At 37.4% G+C, this 24,948-nt stretch overlaps 1 protein-coding gene across 4 annotated transcripts; it reads left to right on the top strand.

Moving 5' to 3' along the window:
- The first annotated feature begins 138 nt into the window (after positions 1-138).
- Positions 139-23,683, top strand: LOC113239618 (centrosomal protein of 164 kDa). 4 transcript variants are annotated; one of them, XM_026476675.1, is made up of 22 exons: positions 139-205; positions 1,158-1,269; positions 2,747-2,894; positions 3,538-3,964; positions 4,443-4,656; positions 5,848-6,128; positions 7,001-7,175; positions 8,500-9,418; positions 9,554-9,731; positions 10,328-10,485; positions 11,440-11,598; positions 12,560-12,660; positions 14,264-14,435; positions 15,498-15,621; positions 16,125-16,196; positions 16,298-16,367; positions 17,285-17,418; positions 18,704-18,867; positions 20,011-20,148; positions 21,398-21,542; positions 22,426-22,490; positions 23,422-23,683. In XM_026476675.1, exons 1-22 carry the CDS (start codon positions 139-141, stop codon positions 23,503-23,505), a joined length of 4,107 nt encoding a protein of 1,368 aa, XP_026332460.1. In that variant the 3' UTR covers positions 23,506-23,683. The 4 variants fall into 4 exon arrangements, with proteins under 4 accessions (XP_026332460.1, XP_026332461.1, XP_026332462.1 ...); XM_026476676.1 differs by lacking the exon at positions 20,011-20,148; XM_026476677.1 differs by lacking the exons at positions 22,426-22,490; positions 23,422-23,683 and having other exon boundaries at positions 20,011-20,200; positions 21,398-21,466.
- Positions 23,684-24,948: the final 1,265 nt, after the last annotated feature.

The raw sequence follows: 24,948 nt of genomic DNA, 5'->3' as shown, positions 1-24,948 counted from the left end.
CGACGGCATACGGCATTTTTTTTTGGGGTTTTACATTTTTGGTGGTTGGTTAATAATGAATTTAGTGAGACAAGATAACGTTCGGTTTAGTTACAATGAGCTTTGTTTGTTTATTGTGAAATAGAATGGTAACTCGCGATGAGCTCTCCGTCTGCGGTAGTCTGCCGTGAGATTTTCGATGAAAACAGCCAGCCTTCCGCTGAAGGTTTGTATTCACTACCCTTGAAACTCTTGAAATATATAGCTTCAAGTCGCTATTATGTAAATAAAAATGCAACGGGCTTTAATTCGATCGTTCTTTACGTGATTTTCAAATTTACAAAGAAAGAAGCACTAACTACAAAATCTAATCATTCTTAAATGAACCCTTACCTATGCGTCGCACAGCTGCTTATTAATCATGTGTTATAGAAAACATGCATGAAGTAATTTTTTTTATTGCCTAATGGAATGAATTCATCTGATAATTTCTATTAGAGGAGTTATGTTTTTTTTTAATATAATTTATGTATTGTGGGTTGCTTAGAATGATTGAATACCTACCTATGATAGTACACTGCTACACTCAAATACCTGTACTAAAGTACAAGTAAAAGTTTTTTTTTTATTGTTTGCTCCGACTCATTTCTGCATATTGTTTTAAAGTTAGTGTTGTGATTTGAAATACATTGTAGTGTGGCATGTAAAACTTATGTTTTTCTTTCTTTTTAACATCATAATATTAATTATGGCAGTTAGTTTTGTTTATATGAACTTTAATTTTAAACTTAAATACTTATAACTCTATCATTCCTTTTTGTGATGTGGGAGAGCAAAGCTCCTAGCACAAATAAAAATACTTAAGAGGAGTTTTGAATATAGATAATTATGAATAAGTATTTTCTTTTTTTTATAATATCACTTATCGGGATGAATAAGTCGTGCGCCTGGTGGTAATCTATATGCCTCTCCATAGCAGTTGCAGTGCCATTCAGAGCCTTAAATCGCAAAGATCACTGCCACTGCACCCATCATCCTGAGACATAAGTTAACAATTCTCATGTGCCGTAAATACCAGCACCTGTAGTAACCAGCACCCTTACCCTTCAATCATCAAGTAAAGTAAAATAACATTTTTAATTTATTTATATTTATTTACTATTATATTTGTATTACAGAAATCTCAGAATATGCACACCAGCTCGGTATTGATCCTGAAAGCGAGAGTCACCTCCTGCCCTTGGCCAAGGAAGGGCTCATGCAAGCTCTACCTGCACCATGGAAAGCTTAGTGAGTTTTTTCTGTCCCTTTTTTTATGGATGGGGAAATCTCCTTAGAATACCTCTCTGCCATGGGGGCAGCTCAACTTCTACCGGCTTCAACCCGACCGTGGCCTTCCCGGTTGCTCTAGTGGGGTGGGATCACTGGAACCCACCCTTGAAGAGAGGAACTATGTAGTCACCCTCCCCCTCCTCACGACAAAGCGGGCCACACCGCATCGTCGTCCTTCTCGCGTCTGACAAACTTACTGGCGAACAGAGCCTCCACTCCGATCGCAGCCGCGAAGTTACGCCGCCGCTGAGCGGGATCGGCCATCTCCCGATCACGGTTGGCGGTCTCCTTAAACATCACCACTTCACGGAAGGTGACCACAGCCTTGGATACTTGAACTGCCAGCAGTGCTGTCTATGCCTGGCAGAGAGAGATCTCGCCCGATCCAGGCAACCAAGTTGTTCTACTCGGAGCCCACACAGAGCACTCCTCCAGTACGTGCTGAGTGGAATCCTGGGCTTATCTCTGTTTCTAATCTGAGGTAGACAGTTGCAGTTGAAACTCATATTAACAGCTATTGTCAATAGGATCAAAAAGTGCATCTTTTGTCTTGGTTAGTCTTAACAAAAATATGATCTAATCGAGTTCTTAGGTTTTCGCGATTGTTATACATAGGAAATGAAACTATTTTTCCGGATTTAAATCGCGTATATTTGTTTTTTCAAACAAACCGACGTTTCGGTCCCTTTACAGGTCCCATGGTCACGGTTGACTGAGGTGGTACAGTCTTCAACCAGTTATGTCTAATATTAATGCAATCCACCCTATTTTTTCACTATAGTTACAATAGTTATTAATGAAATACCTTATTTTTAATTCTACAAAGAAAACATTCCAATTTACGCTACATTAAGTTTTACAAATTATTTTATTGAATGAATTTTTGTTAAGTTTAATTTATTATTCATTATTAATAGAAATTAGAATAAACTAAAACATATTAATTAGTACTGCAGTCTTATGTCTGTTTGGTCAAGCTAAATGTATGAAAATGTATGATCAAGCTAAATAAAGTTTTGTATGGACATGGCTCCATCTTTTTCTCGACGATTCTGCCAATGTCAGATTTGGAAGACTAAGTGCTATGTTGCGACAAATTTATGATTATTGAAAGGTTCTTATGTAGGTCCAGTGATTCTTTGCTTAGTATTTAGTTTTAATAAAATGTGTGGTCAGTTTTATGTTACTAAGTTTGAATAATTTATACAATGTAAATATTAGCGGGGAGTAGGTATTGGCCAGGAAATAATTGATTGTTTGGGGCAATGTTTTTGGGATGTTGCCAAATTATTCATGACCTAAAAAAACTTTATGTAGTGATAGTTGAATAAAACACTGAGTTTGTAATGTTCGTTATATTTTGGGTCAAAATTTATCTTTTTAGTATTTATTGCTTGCATACAACTAATACAAATTAAAACCCCTTGTTCCACAGTTTCGATGAAAAACTCCAAACCCATTACTACTATAATGAGGAAACAAAGAAAACACAGTGGGAACACCCTCTAGACAACATATATAGAGAGATAGTGAAACACGCGCGCGATGCTTCTATTCAGGATGATACTTGTGCTTCTGTACAGGTAAGGTTTTAATTATTCAGGCATTCAAAAGGCTAGTGATTTCATTTGACTGGCGTTTACCTATTTGTTTCTCCACATTGTGCTTAACAATGTTATCTGCCCCTATGATCCACTTTACTTATTTAATGTGACCCAAAAACATGGTGTCCACTTTTAATGGACCATGAAGACACAAATCATCCTCTCTCTTCTATGTTAAAATGAATGTGCATTCTTGATCTGCTACTTTACAGTTCTAGTTGTATGTGACAACTCAACACAAAAAACATAGCCTGCCCTCAATCCTCGAGATCTATTGCGCAAATTGATCTTTATGTTAAGTTATTTTAAGTATTTGTGGAATGTTGGTTTGGTGGTGTAGTGTAACATCTGGTTTCCGCAACTGTACATTACAACGCCCTTTTTACGTGTGGCGGGTACAAAGGCCTCTCGAGCCACCAGCTTCTCCAGGAGTTTTAGCATTCTCCTGAGACGAAGACTTTGGGAGTGACCTTGGCATTCCAAGATATTCGACCCCATAGTTGACCACACTGAAGCACTGTAGTAGGATATGCGTAGCTGTTTTTTCATCCTGCATGCAGAGCGTGCAATATATGTGGAACATATTATTCATATAAATTATAGATCTTTTTATTGTCTTCAGGAACTCCTAACATCTGAAGAAAATACGAAAATCCTCGAACGTGTCGAAACAAAAGTAGAAAGCGACGATGATGATCTTTCAACTGACAGTGAAAACCATCCATCTAACATCAAAGAATCTACCCTTATGCCTAAAAGACTTGCCCCTCTAGGTAGACCACCATTAGCTCCTTTATCAAGATTGGATAAAAAACTCGGAGATTTGAAGATATCTCCTCTAAGACGCAGTGTTGACAATACTAAGCCATTGTTAAGGAATATTTCGGATAGAGATTTGCTAAGCAGACCATTAGAAAGACCAAAAATGTTATTCAAGCAGCAATCAGAAATTATTGATTTGAAAATGCATGTTCTATCAAGAGAAGAAGAGGAAAATTTCAGTTCTTTATTAAGTGGTGCCAAAGTTGATAGGGGGTTGCCATTGACAGGTAAGTTGCTGTTAATAATTTGAAAGTTCAATATACATCTAAACATTTTTTGTTTTTGACTGGTAAAATTGACTGTTACTATCTAGAGGTATATTATTTTCGGTATACAAAGGATCTTTCTATGATCTCGTGGTATTACACGATTCGGGAGAGCACTACTTGCGGACCACAGACCATACCTTCTCTGAGACCTTTTATATAGCAGTTTTAATTAAATTATAATGTGGTTACCATACTTTTGCAGCATGATAATACGCCGTTGTCTGCTGTCGAAATGAAGTCAATCTTGTGACAGTTTTGCCCCAGATTGTAGAAGCTGCTTGGAAATAAGCCCATATATAATGATGACATTAATATGGACTTATTTCAAAGCAGCTTCTGCATTGCAGGATTGATGACAATGAAAGATCTATATAAAAGAAACCTATCAATATTTATACATTGTTCTCTTATATTAAACATTTACATATTACTATAGGGAAAGGCAACATGTTCCTCCGCATGTCAAAGTCAGATCTTCCAAGTCCAGACACAGATAAGTCTCTACCACTGGACTCGATAACCAAGAGTGATCCTCCTAAAGGGATACTTCGGGAAAAACTAACTGATGTATTCAACAGAAAAGCTGATAGTGTTGTGATTGGTCGATCGAGACACAGTTCAAGTTTGGATGAAGATAAAAAGAGTGTTAGGTATGTCTTTGTATTTTTTACGTTACATGCTTATCTATTGCCACTCAAAGCTTTAAATCGCAAAGATCTGTAGTAAAGGGGTCAGCATTTTGCGTCGCCATATCTTGGCTTTGTATCACGTTTTTATGCAATGTGCATTATTTCTATGTTGAATGACTGGCCCAGAGTTACCGCTGAGATATAAAGTTGACAAGTCCCATGTGCCTGTAGTTTCACCTGCACCATTACTTTTCATGTCTCAGGGTGACGGGCGCAGTGGCAGTGCCCCTCAGATCTTTGCGATTTAAAGCTCTGAGTGGCACTGCAACTGTGCGTGTAGCTCAGCATCAGGCGCACACATTTTTCGTCCCATCACTTGATCTTATAAAAAAACCTTAATGTTCAAATTATTCTTTGGTGGTAGACTTACCTGAACGAATTCTTTCTCAAGGAGCTCTATTGCAACCATCGAGTATATAACTAGAAATAGAGACGAAATGTCATTTAATTTGTTTGAGAACTATTCTGCCATATCATTACTGTGACAACTGCGCTCCGATTGGCCACCCCGTATTCGAAACAATAGACTGGTGTTGTCAATGGGTATCGTCAATTGTTTCACTTCAAATCGACCAGTTAACTTGAGCTTTGCTATAATGGAAGATAATTGAAAAATTACATATTTAATATTTAATTACCGATGAAATTTGATTCTGTTTGTTTTGTAATTAGATGTTTTGCTGTTTTTCCCCACACCACCGAATGGAACAGCACGCTATTATTAGAGATATTATCTTTATTACAATAAATACAGAATATTTTTGGAATATATGGAGACGTACACACAGGTCAGTTGTTGGCGCTGTATCAGTGCAAACGAAAGTTGATATTTATAAGTGATGTATCACTAATGAGTTACCAGGAAAATGTGGCCCTTATTTCGTCTCTATTTCTGGTTACATACTCGATGATTGCTACTAAAGTTGACGTCATGATTTTGTCGACAAAAGCTAAATAATAACAAATTCAAGCTTACATGTCTACGATTAATGTCACCCCTACTAAGCGTGGTTGTGGAAAATTCTGCTTTTTTTCTTTGGTGTGCAGTGGACACAAGTTCGTTCTAAGTAAACACATTTGTTTGTAAACTGCTTCAACACAGGTTAAAATTATATAAACTCTACTATTACGGAGTCTGCATTCTTGTTACAGATTCAAACTAGAAAACTTACCTGATCCAACGATAAGTCCAGGTTCAAACAGTTCTTCTGAACAAAATGAGCAGAGTTCCATAGTCGCTTCCATCCCCGCACCAGCTCTCCCTTCGCCTCTAATCCCCTTCTCGCCAATTTCATCACCACCTATACCCTCTGTGCCTTTAAACCCGCCTATTATATTATCGCCTCTGGCCGCCCGCCCGCCGCTGCCTCCACGCCCAGGAGACTGTCCACGGGAGGTTAAGAGCGTCGCTGGATCGGACAGGGAATCTGGTGGTAAGTTACCCGGTTGGTGATCATTTCACTAGATGTACCACCTTCCTCCATTTTATTTCCTGCGGGTGTTAATTTTTATATTATATTCCTATCCTATCAGAATGTGGTGTTCATAGAGCAAAAACTATGTAACCCTAAATTTATATACCCCTTTAATTTTATTTCTATTATCAAAGTACCATTAAAAGTAGAGCGAAATTGCTGACAAGTTAAATATCGTGGCCCGGACAAACATGAAAAACTATAAAGCCAGGAATCTTTTTTTAATCTTATTTTTTAATATTTGGGTGTCAATTAATTTTTAATATTTAATGTCAGTGTGATTTCAATCCCTGTGGATTATTCTATTATGTAAAATATAGTGAGGGACAAGACCTCACATATGGGTATGGAGTTTTAGCCTTCTTCGCCAACGGGTTACTCAACATAACATTGAACTCCCCAAGCTGCCAAATATCTATATATAAATTGAAATTGGCTTCTTAGATCCACATAATGGCCACATTTCATTAAATTTACAAAGTGGAAATTCCGCTCTTGTTATTAGATGGTAGAGGTAGAAGTACCAGTACGTAGTCTAAAAGTCAAGACCAATGCATTACTAGAAAGTGAGCCGTCCACAAACCAGGGCTTTCGCGGTGGACGCACTTGAACAGTTTTGTACGAAATTCCTTTCACTGCAGAAATCTCACCATAGATCTTACTCCACTTATCCATAGTTAGCTCTCTTACAAATGGGATGATTTCTGCAGCAAGAGGTTTACATGATGGTTCCATAGATTCCATGATGGCTTCTGTTGTTAATTGATTTAGCGAAGAATCTTATTTGACTTTATTAAATTATTGAGATTTCATACCATATTAACATACAGAAAGCGACAAATCACCGCGACGCCGCGTGGTCAGACCACCAGCGGCAGATTACATCAAGCCGGATTTATTTCAAAAGAACTTCCAGAAGATCTCTGACCTCGTTCGACCGGGTGAAATAGAACCTACATCATTGCATTTAGAAGAACCCAGTGCTGATAAGGAAGTTAGGCCTAGGTATGTTTTGAATTTATATGATATTGTGGATTGTAAAACTTTTACGGGTTTTAATCCATTTCTGTTCAAAATCATGGGCAGAAACGACGAATATAGAATTTGGTATAACTCTATACTTATTGCAAATTTCGATGTAAAAAATCTTTTTCTTTTTTACACGAAAAAGTGGCAACTCCACACAATACTTACCTTGTAATCCAGTGGATTCTCTCTATTAAGGATGCACATTACATTATTATTTTACGAAAATCGACAAGTGCCTACGATCTAACGTTTTTTTGTATCGGTTTATATCAATGCGATTTTCAATCGAAGTTAATAGAAATGCGAATCGAATCGTCTACAACAGAAAGCAATAAATATTTTGTAACAATATAATTAAATTTGAACGAAACTCATTCATCTTCATTCATTCATCATCATTCATCGTCATTTAATTTGTTTGAAAACTATTCTGCCATATCAGTACTGTGACAACTGCGCTCCGATTGGCTAGCCCGAGTTCGAAACAATTGACGAGTGTCGTCAACTGTTTCACTTCGACCAGTTAACTTGAGCTTTGCTATAATGGACGAAAATTGCAAAATTACATATTAATATTTAATTACCGATGAAATTTGATTCCGTTTGTTTTGTAATTAGATGTTTTGCTGTTTTTCCTATGCCACCGAATAGAACAGCACGGCATTATTAGAGATATTATCTTTATTACAATAAATACAGAATATTTTTTTGGAATATACGGAGACGTACACACACGTCAGTAGTTGGTCTGTCTATATTTCAGTGCAAACGAGAGTTAATATTTATAAGAGCTGTATCGCTAATGTGTTACCAGGAATATAAGGCTATTTCTGGTTATATACTCGATGGCGCTTTCCCATCTCTGCCATCAACCCATTATAAGTCCCTCTAAGGAGAGAATATAGGTCATAGTCCGCTACGGTGGCCTAACGTAGGTTGGGGGCTTCATAAACTTTCCAAAAGTTGGTAATCTTCTTCGACATGCAGGTTTCATCACGATGTTTTCCATCACCATTAGCTTAGAAATTAAAGTCATCGGTCATGCCGCTACAGAGATTCGAACCGTCGCCGTCGACGTCTTAATTGAGGACCAACCATTTTCCCACAGAGCTACCACCGCGTACTTTTAAATAAATAGTTAATAAATATTTAGGATTAGTAGTGAAATTGAATAACCTATGAGAACTGGATATCCGTATGACTTTTTTAAAAGACTGCCTAAGTTATCTAGTTTGAACGTCAATACTGCTAAAGGATACAAACATTTTTATGGTAAAATGCCTCCATTTAACTTTTCCAGATCACCAATGATACCACAACAAAAAAACAAGATATCAATAAACCTTATGGAAAGTATAGAATCGGAAACTTCAATCGATTCACCTGACAAAGAGTTTGCCAATTTAGACTTAAACGAATTAGATATTTCAAATGATAAACTTGAGCAAAAAATCTCCGAAAAAAACCAAGAAAAGGACAGTTCTAGAATGGAAGAAACTTCAGAGAAAACTACTTCAAAAACATCGAATTCAACACAAAACAAATCGTCGTACTTTGTAGAATCTATTTCAATTCCTCAAATAAGAATTCCTGTACTAGATTTGACAAAAACCAAACTTCAGTCGGATTCTGATGACTCCAAAAAAATAGAAGACAGCAAGAACTCAAGAACGGATAGCATAGAAATCAAACCTCATCAGGTGAAAGTATCTCCTACACCTAGCATTGGTTCAGATTTAAAATCTCCTAGATACGACTTCAATAAACCATGGTCCAGCCCTTTTTCGTCTTTTAAACCGCCGAACAAAGCTATTATAGCACCCTTAAAAACCTCGGATTCTGCAACAAGTCTTGGTAAAACACTGACAAGTCCAAGACTGGATGGTGTCATTTTGTCGCAAGGTAAATCCAGTGATAATGTAGTTGTAGTCTATCAGTTTGAATCTCAAGAGAATTTTCCGAAGCCGATAAAATCTCCTTTGATACCAGATGTGGCAGCTAGAGACGTGATGGAGAGGACTAAAGGCGACGAGAGAAGAAGACTGGAGTTGTCGTTGCAGAAGGAGTTAGAGACTATAAGATCAGAATTTGCCGCTAAAGAAAGGAAAATGAGAGTGGAGTTGCAGGAAGAGTTGAGGGAAGCTGAAGAGAAGTTTGTAGCGGAGAAAAGAATGAGATTAGACGAACAATCTGAGCGGCATAAGAATGAGATGGAAGAGGTAAGCCTTTCATTTTAAATACTTTGTTTTTAACGAGGTACCGTACTATCAAGAATCTCAGCGTTTGTACACTACAGCTCTTAAGTTTATCAAATCCAACTTTTCCTACTATTAGTTTCAATATATTTCTTCCAGGCATTAGCAGCATCGGAAATGATCTATCAAGAATCTCTTAAAGCCTTGACAGCTGAAATGGAAGAGCGTCGTCGACGCGACTTAGAAACCGCGGAACGACAGCACAATGAAGAAATTGCCCAGTTGAAAGAGTTTTATCAAGGGAAACTCGCTGAGAAGCGTGATCAACTTGAAATAGGTCAGTGTCTGTACAAGTTAGGCCGTCATTATTGAGACTTTTATGGGATTTTTTGTACAATATCTTGTATTTGTTGCAATTGTTATTGTGAATTATCTCAAAGAATTAGTAATAGGTAAGTTCTGGACTAGTATAAGTTTGATAACAGAATTTCTGCCACGATCATAGAAAGGCTAAAAATAGAATGAAAAGTTATGTTTAAAATAAAAATTGCTTTGAAAATATCTTGTAATAAATATTTCAGAGGTACCGACTAAAGGTATCACTTTGACCACTTATAAATTTTTGCATAATTTTCCTTTCTTTATGTTTAGAAAGTTTAGATAAACCTCACAGAAAGGTAATTAAAAATCAGTAGGGCTAGCACGACATGCCGCGACTTGCGAGAGAGCAATAAAAAGCGTGAGATCATGCAATTTTCTATGTCAAAATTGTAGTATCTCGCGTTTTATGTCACTCTCGCACAAGACGCGTCCTGTAGTGCTAGCCCCACTGAGAGAGTCGTAGACATTGTTATGGAAAACATAACTTATAAGAAAAGACTGGCTTAGGCCAACAAAGTAAGATATTTTTATTTTAAGAAAACTCCTTTGCAGAAAACGACCGAGCTCTCGCCGAACTTCGCGAACAACTACAAGCAAACCTGCATAGAGAACGAGTTCGACTAGCGGAGCAGAACCGCGCCACTATCGACGCTTTACGGGACGAGCACAATACCAGAATCACTGAGCTCAGACATGATTACAGGGCTGAGGTGAGTTCACGTTTTCTTTCTTTGGCGAGTTGGTCAGCACAACTAATAATGTGGGCGCTAGAAGAGATTGCTATTTTGGTTCTGGCTTGGGGCACAATAGCCTCAGACTACGCAATAGTAAACAATCCCGACATCTTAAGGTAGCTTTTAAGACTATTAGCAAGTTTCTGATTGTACATTTTTCTCAGTCAGAAAATTTTAGAAAATTTAACTATTTACTTGTGTACACATAAAAACTCTCGCTAAGGTCATTCATATCAAAAGCACTAAAATAAAAGAAGTCATGACTTCTCAACTATTAATTTTCTCGGAACTACAGACTGTCTTTTTTTCAAGACGGAGTGAAATAACTTTTGTAGGGTTGCCAGTTTCATCAAATTTTAAATAGTTATGTAGTTGTTGTCGATAATTTTATCGATAGATTGTGAAAGAAGGTTAAATCTTGCCAAAAATTACTGAATTGCGAATTCTAATGATTATTAATTGCGTTACTGCCTTCTATATTCTTTTTTTTTATTAATTTTTAAATACATTTTAACAAGAATACCCGGATTTGATTGAATTAAAATGAAAATCTTTAAAATATGTCTCCTTTCTGTATTTTTCATTAACATAGTTCTAAATACAGTGTATGTATGTATGAACTTAATAAAAATTGACAATTGAAATGAACTCAATAATGGGATGAATACTGGGTCGAGAATAATCCAAATTAAAAAAGTTCGGCTATTTATTTCCATGATCGTGATCAATATTTAGTCGATAGTCTGCTCGCAAGCGGGCAACACTTTTGCGGAATGAACCGTCATTTTACTCCGTCTTCCAAAAAATCGACTATAATGTTTATTTTAAATGGATGGGGTGATGATAGAGGATTATCTATAAAAAAATTTGGACTATTGCTAAATGGGCCAACCTGTATAAGAAGTTAATTTTTGGTGGACCGTCCACCAGGTGGAACGTCTGCGTACCCAACACGCCTGTCACCTAGAAGAGCTTCGAGCGCGTCTGGCGAGCGAACGTCTAGCGCCGACGAGGCACGACGACCGCGCCTTGCAGGACAAGTACCGCTGCCTGAAGGAGAAGTATGCGCGCTTGAAACATGACGTTAAGGTATGTGAAGTTGTTGAGAACGTAATACTGTTTCAGTAAATAAATAACTGTTACCAGCTCGAAATTTGTAAGTCATTGGGTACCGTAAAGCTGCTAGCCTATCTGTAACCTTTCAACCATGGAATAAACTCGTGGATGTGTAAAGTGGGCGTTCCCTGGCTATAAACCACATTTATGTTCCACAGAATATAATCGGGTGTCAAGGCTCTCATGGAAGTTTTCTAAATTCCCTTAAGACTGTTAAATATAGTGCCATCTTTTTGTTTAGAGTCATGAAACTTCAACAGCAAATAGTTAATATTAACTATTAGTAGTATAATCATTTTTGACGTTATGTTAGTAATAATAAACGTTAAGGAATTCAAATTAAGCTCTCTTTTTTTTTCACGAAACTTATACTATTTGTCTGATTTTGTTTGTTAAAATTGTATCCAAGCAAGACTTTTCTTAGTATGTAATATATCATAAGGCTTTGTCTTTTCCACTAATTGTAGGACCAATTTTTTTATGACATATGGAGCTTTTTAATTTTCTCCCGACGTTTTACTTACAAGCGGCTTAACTTTTTTCGTTATCGATGATAATAAAAAGTCATTCCGTGACAAGAAATCTGTTATAAATCTCTTATGTTATGATGGGTTACATTTGCAAGACGCGGTGCGTAGGGCGGTACTTTTTTTTGTGACATTAATTTTTCTACATTTAGTAGTAGATACGAACGGCCTCTGTGATGGGCTAGCTTGCATACCGGTTTTATGGTGTCACCATCTCTGAGGTCCCGGGTTCAGTCCCCGGCTGAGTCAGTGTAGAAAAACTAACTTTTCTAACTGAGTGTTTGTGGTACCATATGTGTTTTAGCTACTTACTTTTGGATCAGAACAACGTATTTGATGATATCTTATATTTATTTATTATTTATTAATTCATATGAATATTTATATACGAGTATTTCTTGTTTCAGATGTCAATAGAACGTCGCAACAAAAGACGTGAGATGAGTATGACCACGGGATCAGAAACGGAAAAGTCCAACTCGCACAAACAAACACAGTCTCTGGAAAGGTAAGACTGAACAGTCGTCTTATGCGTGTCACACAAGCGCTGTCCGCAAGTTAGTGATTGGTCGAGTGTGACATTTCCTCACACTGTAGTCACCCGAAATCTATTTACATTTTTCTATCTATGTTATAGAAATCTATCTATATTTTTACGAATAATGTTACAAGTAGCACTTTTTACTTTTATTTTTACAAAGATATAAAGATCGAACAAACGCAAAGAAAAAAAGAATCAGCGTCTGTCGCCTCAACGTGGCTACCTTGCCAACTCTCTTTCTGATCTTTGTATTACCTTCCCATAAAAAAATGGAATTTAATAATATTTATCTATTGCGTTGAATTTTTCCCCTCATGGAATAATTTCTCTTAATACGCACTTTTATATTATTTTTCTCTAGTTAGTCTTTTTTTTGAAGACGGAGTAAAATTATACTTCGTTTCAATCCATTTTGAACAAAAAGTAAACAAACAAGTCACTGACCCATAGACCATATATGACCATAGACGATTTAGTGATGGCCAATTGTAACGTCAACTACAAATCGATTAATTAATTGAATGAATCAATGAAATCATACTAGCGGTTTTCCTTATTAAATTTTAATTTCAATCCTCCTTCAAATCCTTATACTTAGATACTCGTTCGATTGCGATCGAAATGTTCGATTTAATAATCGATTACTAAACTTTAATTGATTGAACCGAATGTTTTTTTCGAACAGCACTATGCAACCATAGGCAAGTCATAGAAGATAGATGAATAATAACCTCACTTTTGGATTACCATTTTTCAAATACGATTTTACGATGCTATTCAAATGAATGTTGTTGGAAAAAGTGATACTATATCAAGTCGAAATCTACGTAATATACATGAAAGTGTTTCTTATTCGATTTATTGAGTAATAGCTTTAGAATTGTAACCAAACAGGTTTGTTTACTTTTTCTTCAAAATGGATTGGAACAGACTCTACATTTGCAGGGTTGCTGGTTTTATAAAATTTTAAATAGTTATGTAGTTGTTGTCGACATTTTATCGATAGATTGTGAAAGAAGGTAAAATTTTGCTAAAAATCTCTGAATTGTTAATGTTACGACTTACGACGTTCACTACTTTACTAATTATTATTAATTGCGTTATTGCCCTCTACATTCTCGTATTGACAGTTGGCCTATTAGTATCGAAACAAATTTTTATTCACACACATTTTAACAAGAACAGGTGGATTTGATTATCTATATTGAATAAAAATGAAAAACTTTAAAATATCTCTCCGCCTTGTATTTTTAATTAACATAGTTCTAAATCTAGTGTATGTATGTCTGAATTTACAAAAATTGACAATTCAAATGGACCTGTGGCCAGCAGTTGTACAAATAATGGGCCCATGATGATTCAGTAGAAACAAGTGCGGCTACTTATTTCATAAGCGTGTTCAACATTCATTCGATAGTCGACAAAATATTTATCAACTGCAATTACAAGCGGGCGACACGCGCAATAAATTGCCATTTTACTCCATCTTTAAAATAGACAGACTATACTCGTCATAAACATACATTAACTACCAAAAGCGGTTTTCAAACTTCTAACATATCTTTTGCAGATGTAAAGAAGCAAACGAAACATCTATAAGCGCCGTGATAGAGCCCGAACCACGCGTTCGCACGAACAACAACACAGCCAAATACAACGACAATGAAACATCACACTCGGAATCCAATGCGTTGAAATCTTCTGACAATAACAATGATGAATGGAAACTGAAAAGGGAAAATGTGAGTTTTTCGTTACTTAACACTGCTAATTATTATTTTATTCAACCAGCTACTAGTTAAACTCCTTCAATAATAATTATTAATATAAAGATCGAACACAAAGAAAGAAAATCCTTCGACCTGACAGGACTCTCAGAACTTGTGACCGCGCGAAACCAGGGCGATGCTCTACCAACCTCTTCAACAAAAAGAATCATCGAAATCGGTTCACAAATGTAGTAATCGCGTAACATACAAAAAGCGAGACCCACCTCATTTTTTGAAAGCGGTTAAAATAGTTTAATTCCCAAAATACTAAGATTTATACTTGTGTTATTCGTGGAGGCAATTTTTAATATAGTTGATTTTATTGAGGAATGACAAACAATTGTACAAAGTGTGTTAGTTACATACGCTGTCAGAATATTTGTGCAATCACATCATCCACAGACTATGTATAATTTCCAATTCTAGTCTGTCTTATTTGAAGATGGAGTAAAATGACAGTTCATTGAGCAAAATTGTTGCCCGGTTACAAGCAGCTAGTGATTGCAGTCGATAAATATTATATCAACTATCGAGTGAATGTTGGTTACGCTTATGAAATAGATAGCCGAACTTGTTTCATTTTAATCATCATCGGCCCATCATTCGTCCAACTGCTCGGCACAGGTTCCTTTGAGTTATTTTTGAAAATTCATGCATACATACACTAAATTCAGTAGCATGGTTATAAGAAATACAAATATGAGACATATTTTGAGGTTTTTCATTTTTATTTGATATTCATAATCTGCGAGTCGTTATTAAAATGTGTATGGCTAAAATTGATTTCGATACTAATTGACGAACTGTCAAAATAAGAGTAAAGAATACAATAACGCAATTAGTAATCATTAGAACGTCCTAACATCACATTCACAATTCAAGCAAAATTTTACCTTTCACAATCAATCGATAAAACTGTCGACCACAACTACATGACTATTTAAAATTTTACGAAAACTGACAACCCTGCAAATGCCTGTGGGGTATACATTTTCACAAAAACAGACTGTAGTTCAAAACGCTTGTTGTCTCCAGACGGTACCACCCACAAACATAACTCACCCTCCAGTGACGAAGAAGGTGCACCGCCGCGCAGCCGTGGCGTTCCGCGAGCCGCTCGGTGCTCGCAGCAGGGACAGGGTTCGGGATCGAGACGGAGGTACTATTATTAATAAAATAATATTTTATGCAATCATTATATAATTCGACCCCTCCGACGTAAAGTATCGTATGTCGAAATTGCCAAGTTTACAGGGAAGCGTTTTAAAGTTCTGAATTCAATGAAACGAACATAACACGTGGTTTTAGCATTTCTCAGTTTTATTCGGCAAAGCTCATTACTCACATAGAATATTATAAAATCCTAGATATCGGTTAGATGATCTATGATGATCACTCTTTCAGTGAATTCAGAACTTTAAAACGCTCCCCTGTAAACTTGGCAATTTCGAAATACGATACTTTACGTAGGAGGGGTCGAATTAGGTCTTAAAATTCGGTACTCGACTTTAAGAACCTTCATTATACAACGATTTCATAAAATACTATTTTTTAATTTATAAATGAATCGTTATATATACAGGCTTAAACATTAAAAACCTCACAGGTCCATATCACTGACATCACCGTAATGCGACATATTGTTGGTTTTTCTTTCATCAGCTGTGACGACAGACTGTCAGGACTCATCGGACGCTACCACCGCTGACGAGAAACCAAAAGAACCTATTAACGGTAAGATATTATCAATTGTAAGAGTAATTGATTGATGTTACTCATTTGTCTGCTATACACGAATTTGAATGAAATAAATAATAATAATTTATTTTTTGCAGGACACGGCCGTAGAAGGTGTTTTACGAGATTAAAATCTGCGTCTACATCACGTCTCAATTATTCACCGAAGTAAGTTGAAGTGATTAAATATCAAGATTTATGAAATAAGTTGTTGTAGTCTGTTCCAATCCATTTTACACGCAATGTAAACTAAACGGTTTGGTTGGATTTATAAAATAATCACTCAATAAATCGAATAAGTAACACTTTCACGTATATTTCAAAGATTTTGCCTTGATACCTCATCACTTTTTCCAACAATATTCATTTGAATAACATCGTAAAATTGTCTTTGAAACATGGTAGTCAAAACGTTAGGTTATCTTTTAATTATAGATGTATGATGAATAATCTATAATTGCATAGTACGGAAAAAATGTTCAATTCATTCTTCTTCGTCTTCTTTTAAAGGCTATGGCTCCATCGAAAGTTCAATTCATTCAATGAAAGTTTTTGTAATCGATTAGTCAATCGAAAATGTAAATATTTGAAGGAGGATTTAAAATTAAGATTTCGGAAATTTTAAATATGCTTTTATAGTTTATGTAATGAAAAGCGCTAGTATGACTCGATTAAACAAATCGATTCCTTCAATTAATTAATCGATTTGTAATTGGCACAAAAAATTGGCCATCACTAAACCGTCTATGGTCGGGTGAGTGACTTGTTTGTTTAAAATGGATTGAAACGAAGTAAAGTAAGTAGAAGAGCGATGGCATAAGAAGCGGTGCGACGTTTGAGCGTTGACACTGCGTTGTACTACATATAAATTAGAACTACACGACGGAACGCGTATTCGCTGGACAAGGGGCTAGGAGACGAAACGCGAAGGGGTGCTGCGTAAGTAAGCGGGGTTACATTGCAATTGTAAGACCTCATTGCTCGCGTGGCACTCGGTGCGCTGAAATCATACCTTTGTGACAACGCAATGCACAAGCAACGCCCGTGTGGCGTTCCCTCTAAGGTGTTTTTTCTTACTTTTTTAGACGCGGCGAAGGCTGGTCGAGCCCTTTAGAATCCCTAAGGCAGCAGTTGAGAAAGCTAGACGACCTGGAAGATCAGTTTCCAGACTTGGCGTGCCAGCCGTCTTATAGCTTGAGATATCCTTTTGCTGAATTAGGTAAGTACTTATAAAGTACACCATAGTAAGTACGTCCAAATTGAAGGGTTTATCAACTACTTAAATACCTGTAAATACACAAACCGGCACATTTAACGGAACTCTAATTAACTCCCAATTAATGCTGTGTTTTTCAATGGTCGGTTATCTTACTTTTTTTTTTAGTTAGTCTACTGCAATTTTTTCATTCATTTGTTTTAATTTCCTACTAACACGGTTTATTTTGCGTTCTTGTAAATTTTGTAATCATTGGTTGAAAACGTTTTATTTAATAACGTTTAAACTCTTATTTATTAAAATCTAAATCAATCTAATCTAAAAAAAAGCTGGTTCTGCTTTTTTATGAAGTTTAAAAATATTTTCAATGATATGAATGAGTATGAATGAGGTTTTCAATGATAATGATGAACATCGTTAATATTCGATATCGATAAGACGATGTTAAAAATGTTTATGTAATTGCTATTTCTTATCTAGGCTTAGCCTTATCTTATTTAGGAAATGAAACAAACTAACGTTTCGGGCCTTTTACAGACCCTATGGTCGCGGGTGACTGTTCGTGTGAAATAGCAAATATACGCGACTTAGATTCGAAAAAATAGTTTCATTTCCTATATGTAACAATCGTGAAAACCTAAGAACTCTATAGTTCTTATTTATTTAAAAAAAATTAGATACCATTATATAAATATTTCTGTTTTTGTTCCGCTAAATGTCTCCGATGAGTATATACTACCATACGTTTGACTCCGAGTGGGGTAGGCAAAGACAAAAGGGCGAATAGCAGTAGTAATATTTGACTAATAGTAGAGTTCCTTGTGAAAGAGTTCGTCCTGCGAAGTACTGCCTTACCTATTTCTGCCGCCAAGCAGTAATGTGAGCATTACTGCTTTCCGGTTTTGAAGAGTGAGAGCGCTGGTGATATTACGGGCACACGGGCCTTGTTAACAACTAGTGGCGCTGCAGCCATGCCACTGGTAATTTTCATACAATATTTAAGAGAACTGCGCTCTTAAATATTGTATGCAGCGCCATAGTCGTGTCACGCGTGCGCCACTTGCAGTCACAATGATTGAACTCGAAATTACTGAAGCGGTACAGACGCGCGGCTGCCAAACGTCTAATTTGAAACCGCCCTAAGTCTCGAGGTAACGGGGCAGTGGCAGTGCCCCTCAGATGTTTGCGAGTAGCGTTGCAACTGTCATGGATAGGCGTGTCGCTGACCGCCAGGCGCACGTCTTGTTCGTAAAATAAAGAATAAAGCGAGCGGTGCGTGGGTGCGCAGGCGGCGCCGGCGTGTCCCGCGCGGACCTGCCCGAGCTGGAGTTCGTGCGGCACCGCGCGCTTGTCGAGCGCGAGGGCATGCGGCGTGCCCGGGCCGTGTTGCGGCGCAGGCGCAAGGCGCTGCGCGAGACCAGGGCCGAGCTGTCGCCACACAGGGCGCCGTCCGTCAGTATCCTGTCGCTTCTTTACGCTTAGCACCTGACCATCACTGAAGGCGGCCTGACTTTTAGCATAAAATGTCAAATCCTTCACAATTGTCAATCCTATTCTTGAAATTCAGGATTCGAAACGAAATTTTGGTGGACTTGGCGCACAAAGACGAATCGTATACCGGCTCAATATAGTCACGTGATTTTAACCAATTGAATACTTGGGTCTTATTCAAATGAAATCTTATCGTATTGATGGCATACACTATAAAGAAATGGTGAAAAAATCTTCAGTCGGTGTAAGGTACTCAATGATTGTTGTCCAGAGTGCGCCACACGTACAGGAAAGCAATTGTATGTCGTAAGGGGAGGCTCCTTTCGTGCACCCCAAGGTTACACCCTACTCCGTACAATCTCAAGTGACAAGTAGCACATTCTGAATGCAGCTGTGTAATAAGTAAAAAAAGTAACTTGTTTGGGCCACTATTCTTGAATATCAGTGATAAGTTCCCCGTTACTTCAAACCCCAAGACAGGCAGTGCAGGGGACCGATTCAGAATCATTATATAGATAACTCAGTTGTCGACCGCTTCGATTTGATATCGTACGATTTCTTTTCATTTTTATTCACAACACCCGAATCGAACGTCAAACTGTCGTATTCGAAACCAAATCGAAATAACGTTACACCCGTATGATTACTCGAGCTTCTCGACCGGCAAAGGCTGCAAACGTTATTCAGAACACAGTAATCGAATGAAAGTTACCGAACGTCCTATTGTTTACAAAGCAAGAATATGATATCATATTTCCATATGGAAATCTCTTATTATTTTACATAAAGTCTGGATTTTGTTCAATTTTATTAATTTATTTTAATGCGAGACTAATGTATTCCTATATTTCAGGCCTTTAAAATCTTAAAAATGTATATAAAAGGATTTTCATTTTTCTTATAATCTATTTCAATGACTAACTCCGTGAACGCTGTCGGATAACGATATGGCATCCGAATCCGAATCGACCGTTTAACTCGAAAGTTCTGAATAGCTTGGAAATCGCCCTTCGATTCGAAAACGATATCCAATTGAACGATTCGAATAAAATATCGAAGACTTCAGAATCGGGGTCCTGATTGTAAACATAATCTTATACGAAGGAGGAACGCGAAGCCACTGAACTGGAAGTGGCCCTCCACCGCGCCCGCGCGCTGTTGGGCGAGAAGGAAATCCGTCTGCAGCACATCGAACGGGCCCTTAGGAAGTTGACGGAATCGCATCCGCCGCCTCTCATACAGGTGTTCTAGACAAAAGAATCACCGCTTCTTCTTGTTTTGATTTTAATTTCATGTAGGTTTCATTTACTTTACATGAGATCCTACTCTTTTAGTTGTTTTGGTTATGTGATATAATCGTGATATACATTAAAAACTTATGTTTTTCCAATATAAATATGGTTTTCAAGATTTTAATTCGCGAATTCGATATTTAAACTGGTTATTTTATCTAGATTATATCCTTCATACATTCTACTAAATGTCTTCATCAGCTTACTGTTTTATTTACACATAAGGCATTATTCTATTGTCGTTTTAAGTCTTCTTTAAATGGGTTACTAGTGCAAAATTCTCTGCGCACTGCATATTATTTTTGATTTCTGAAAATTATTAGAAAAACCGAAGCTTGGTTTTATTTGCTCTCCACACGCTATGAAAAACTACCAACCAGTCACTGTATTTACTCCCATCAAACATGACTTGCTTTTAAACTTTTTCGATTTATACGTCACTAGTGTCTTGTAGCGTTCGCACCTATACAGACTTTTTCTTGAAGCCTGACTGCCATAAGCTCGGCCTTTACATGTTCTGCGCAATGCGGGGATCCCTCTTACGGTAGTTACGGCTACGGTGTATTAAGAGCTTTAAACGTACTAAATCGACAGCTAGCTATTCACATGGCTGTTCAAGGGGTTATATAAACTTTTTTCTATGTCTTGTCGGCCATTTGTTTGCTATTTTTCTACAAATAGGCGCTATATGTCTATATTTGTAACCACACAGAGACAGAAACATTTCAATTTTGTTCTTGGTTAGTTCTTATTCTACTTCACAGTACAACTTAATTGCTAATTATTTAGTAATCTATCACTTTAATCGATTTTGTGTGGAAAATCGTCGTGACACGCGTAGACTATTAGTAGTTTCTTTTAAAGTAAATGGACTTGTTCTTGACCATTACCTTTTTTTTTTGACGGGGGGGGGGGAAATCTGTATGGATACCCCTGTTCTTGACCATTATCTAGCCCTGGACCAAAGATAGGGTTTACGATGGAACGAGCTCGCCTAGAAGTTGCTTATTCAGTCGCACCTTAAAATTACTCGATTTGTATGTGCTCAGAAACACAGTCGCAGGCAGAGAATTCCATTCCTGGGCTGTGCGCATAATAATGACGAAAAACGACGTTCTCCCGCATTTCGCACAGCATGGATGGGGTGATCTAATGGTGGCAATTACTATCAAAAATAATAACTAAACGCAACATTTTAGGAAGCAACAACTAGCGAAGCCTCATCCGGCAGCGAAGCAGGAGCAGAAGAAAGGGAAGCAACAGGGGCGGTGCTACGGTCTCTACGGGCCTTGCATGCTGATGTTAGAGACATCTGGCGGGCTTTGGATGCTAGGCCAAGAACTGGTAAGTGTCAACTGTCTCAGTGTGTCAACTGTCTCTGTAAATCAGTCATTCATTACCAGTGGATGGAAAAAGGTGTTCCACGTGTATAGATACCAGTGACGAGGCGTGAAAATTGTCGTTAGTAAAGCCGGAGCAAAGCAAAAATCTAGGCCTTAAGAAAAAGTGGCGCCTTGGTGACACTTAAACGCAACATTTATTGGCACACAAGATACTAGCACACTTAATTTCACTAGTTAAGTTATTATACACATAAAATTGAGCACAAAATTTAGTGAAGTACTACTAAAACGTGGAAAATTTTAGGCAAGGCGGTGGGAAACGAGTTGTATGGACGCCTCACCACTGATAGATCCATACATGTATAGATATAGCTACAGGAGCGACTTCGAGTTGTTAAAACCACCATATTAATTAATTACTTTTTCGAATTCCCGATTTCCGGAAATAGTATAGATGCATTATACTATTAAAATAAAACTGCTGCCCCAGAAACGCGAAGTTAGATTTTAAAGAAATTCTAATGGTACCATGTAAAAAATGCAGTAGATCTTAATGATTTAAAGCTCTGAGCGCGACTACAATTGTTATGGACAGGCGTGTCGCTTACCACCAGACGCACACCTGTTCGTCCCATTTTTCAGTGTCATAAAAAAGTTACAACCTTAACATTGCTGAAGACAAAGAAGGTACGCAAGCGTTGCTAATATGTCTATGGATATTGCATGCCGATGATAGGGAGATCTAGTGTTGCCACGTTAAACCAACTACGGGCAACACTAAGACCGTACCTCAATATTCCTCATGGAGATCTGCCATTGAAGGGAATTTGCTTTTGTTCAATGTAGCCGATTTATAGATATTACACATCTTTATTGCATTTTAGCGTCTCCTGAAACAAGCTCCTGGAACGCACCCACTACTTCGCAAACCAGGTTGACATTATCTGCAGTAAGTATCAGAAAATAAGATTACAGGTAAAATTACAGCCATATTGGACTTGTCTACTTACGTCTCACGGTGATGGGCGCAGTGGCAGTGCCCCTTAGATCTTTGGAATTTAAAGCTCTGAGTGGCACTGCAACTGCTATGGACAGGCGTTTCGCTCACACCGGGTGCACGACTTGTTCGTCCCATCATTGGTGTCATAAAAAATTATTTTAAAATGCACATTTTGATAACTATAACGTACTTTTCATCACACTTGCTCGTAATTAGTATGATTGCATGGTGGCTAACTTGATTATAATGCCCCAAATAGAACCCTCGGGCCTTTTTTCTTTCTATTACAGCCATGGTCGGTAAGAATTTTTTTTTAACTTGTAACACGACACAATTCCTTACGTAGATTAGGTTCAAGTTCAAGCAGGGACATTACTTAAGTTCAAAATTAAAACATTCGCTTAAAATGTTGTCTAAACAGAAATTTTATAGCAATTCAGCCACATCCTACTTAAATGCTTATTATTAAGAATTTTGTTTATCGATTTTAATTTTTACTGTATGAAAATTTTGCAAATTTTTGTTTACAATTCATCATGGCTGTATGCGTGTTTGGTATTTAGAACATTTTAGTTCGAGTTGTATTATCTTAAAAAAAACCTGCCATTTGCTATATCCATAATTGTTGTGTTGTGAGCCATATTTATATTGTATTTATTTCCTCGCAAATGTGATGAAAAACATGTATACATATATTACAGACGATAAAAAAAATACAAAACTCAAATTATCAAAGCCCTCAGCCTTTGGCTTCTTCGGGCTTCTAATAAACCGTCGTTAGTAATTTCTTATTTACCGTCCTTAATACACAATGTACTATTTTAACTTCCTTTTTTAAAATACTTTTCACTTTATTAATAATTCTATTTTTATATTGCAGCCAGACCCGATCGTACAGGCTGATTCTGATAGCGGTGTACAAGAAAGAGCTAGAGGACTCCGTGCGTGGCTTCAGACGCAATAATTTTGTTTACAATGCTTCGGGAACGGTCGTTGAATCTGATAAAGAACTTAGAAGAATTTGAAATATTAAGAAATACGCACAATCGAGTTACGTAAATGGCGGGTAAGGAACGATTAAGGCGATCTGTGATTCTTAGGAACACACTTCTCTATTGCTGAAACCATACCGTAAACAGACCACAGACCTAAAGCCGGATTTACATTTGTATGAGGTGTCGTGTCGTGACGCGTCAGTCATATCGGTTTCATACATTTAATATGGTTAGATTTATATTAGTGTGTCGCAATCTGACAAGTTGTGTTGTGTGTATGAAACCGATAATGTTCTGACACGTCACGACACGACACGTCAGACAAATGTAAATCTGGCTTAAAAACAATGTGTTGCAAAGCTTTAATGAATTTATAGACCAAAGGAAAACATGGCTCAAACTTGTCCGAATTTACAAAACCAAAATGTGTAAGCATTTTTACATCTGGCTTGACCGCCATAAACTCGCTCGTCTATGCTCTGCAGGTTGCTTTGCAGTCATGCATATTATAGCAATTACAAATGCTATCGTTTTTTTTAAAGTGCGCATTTGACCTCAATCTCACATGATGGAAAGTGAGTAATGAGGTCGCCGATCGAGCATGTACACCTTAATAATGCCTACTCACTCTCGCCTTGAAAAGGTCCAGGTTACAGCGTTCAGGGATAAAGTTTGCAGGCAGGGAATTTCGCTCCATAGCCGTTCACCTTATAAATGTGGAACCGTAACGCTTCGTGCGTATACATGTAATATCTACAACATAGGGGTTGAACCCCAGTCTAGTCCCCCGATGATGGAAAGACGAAATTATTTCATGCAATTCCATTCCACATTCTATGTGATATATATATCCTGTAGAGTACGGATAATCAAGCATCTTTACGGTGGTGTTCCATTATTGAAGGTCGGCAATCAGTTTTCTATATCTTTCTTTGTCCAGAGCTAGCCTGAATAGTTGTCCCACGGTCTTGATCCACTATCCACGATCCACACCGGTCCACTCCCTGAGGTTACGAAGCCATGACATTTTCCTTCTTCCAACCTTCCGCTTTCCAGCTACCTTGCCCATCATTATAGTCTGCAATAAATGCATTATAATCTGCAGCTTCACCTCTACTAAATCTGAGTCACCTTGTCTTTTGCCACGCTTTTCAACAGAATCCTTCGAATAATGTCACTGTTAAAAACTTTGATTTATTGTACCTTGGTTTTCTAATTTTTGCTGACTTTACTATACTGATATTTAGTATGACAGGTCGTCAGTGTTACTACCAATCACGAGTTATTCCCCCCGACCCCGCGAAACTTGTGGCGGGGATTGGTTGTGAGCATTCGTTTGCTGTTTTTTCTGGACAACGGATAATCTGTGTTTTGGCGGTCAAGGTATTTGCGTTACATAACTTAGCACCTGA

This window comes from Hyposmocoma kahamanoa, unplaced genomic scaffold, assembly GCF_003589595.1.
Source record: "Hyposmocoma kahamanoa isolate Upper Pololo Valley unplaced genomic scaffold, ASM358959v1 114, whole genome shotgun sequence".
Classification (NCBI taxonomy): Eukaryota; Metazoa; Arthropoda; class Insecta; order Lepidoptera; family Cosmopterigidae; genus Hyposmocoma; species Hyposmocoma kahamanoa.
The sequence above is the reverse complement of the archived record's forward strand: the minus strand, read 5'-3'. Positions and strand labels throughout refer to the sequence as shown.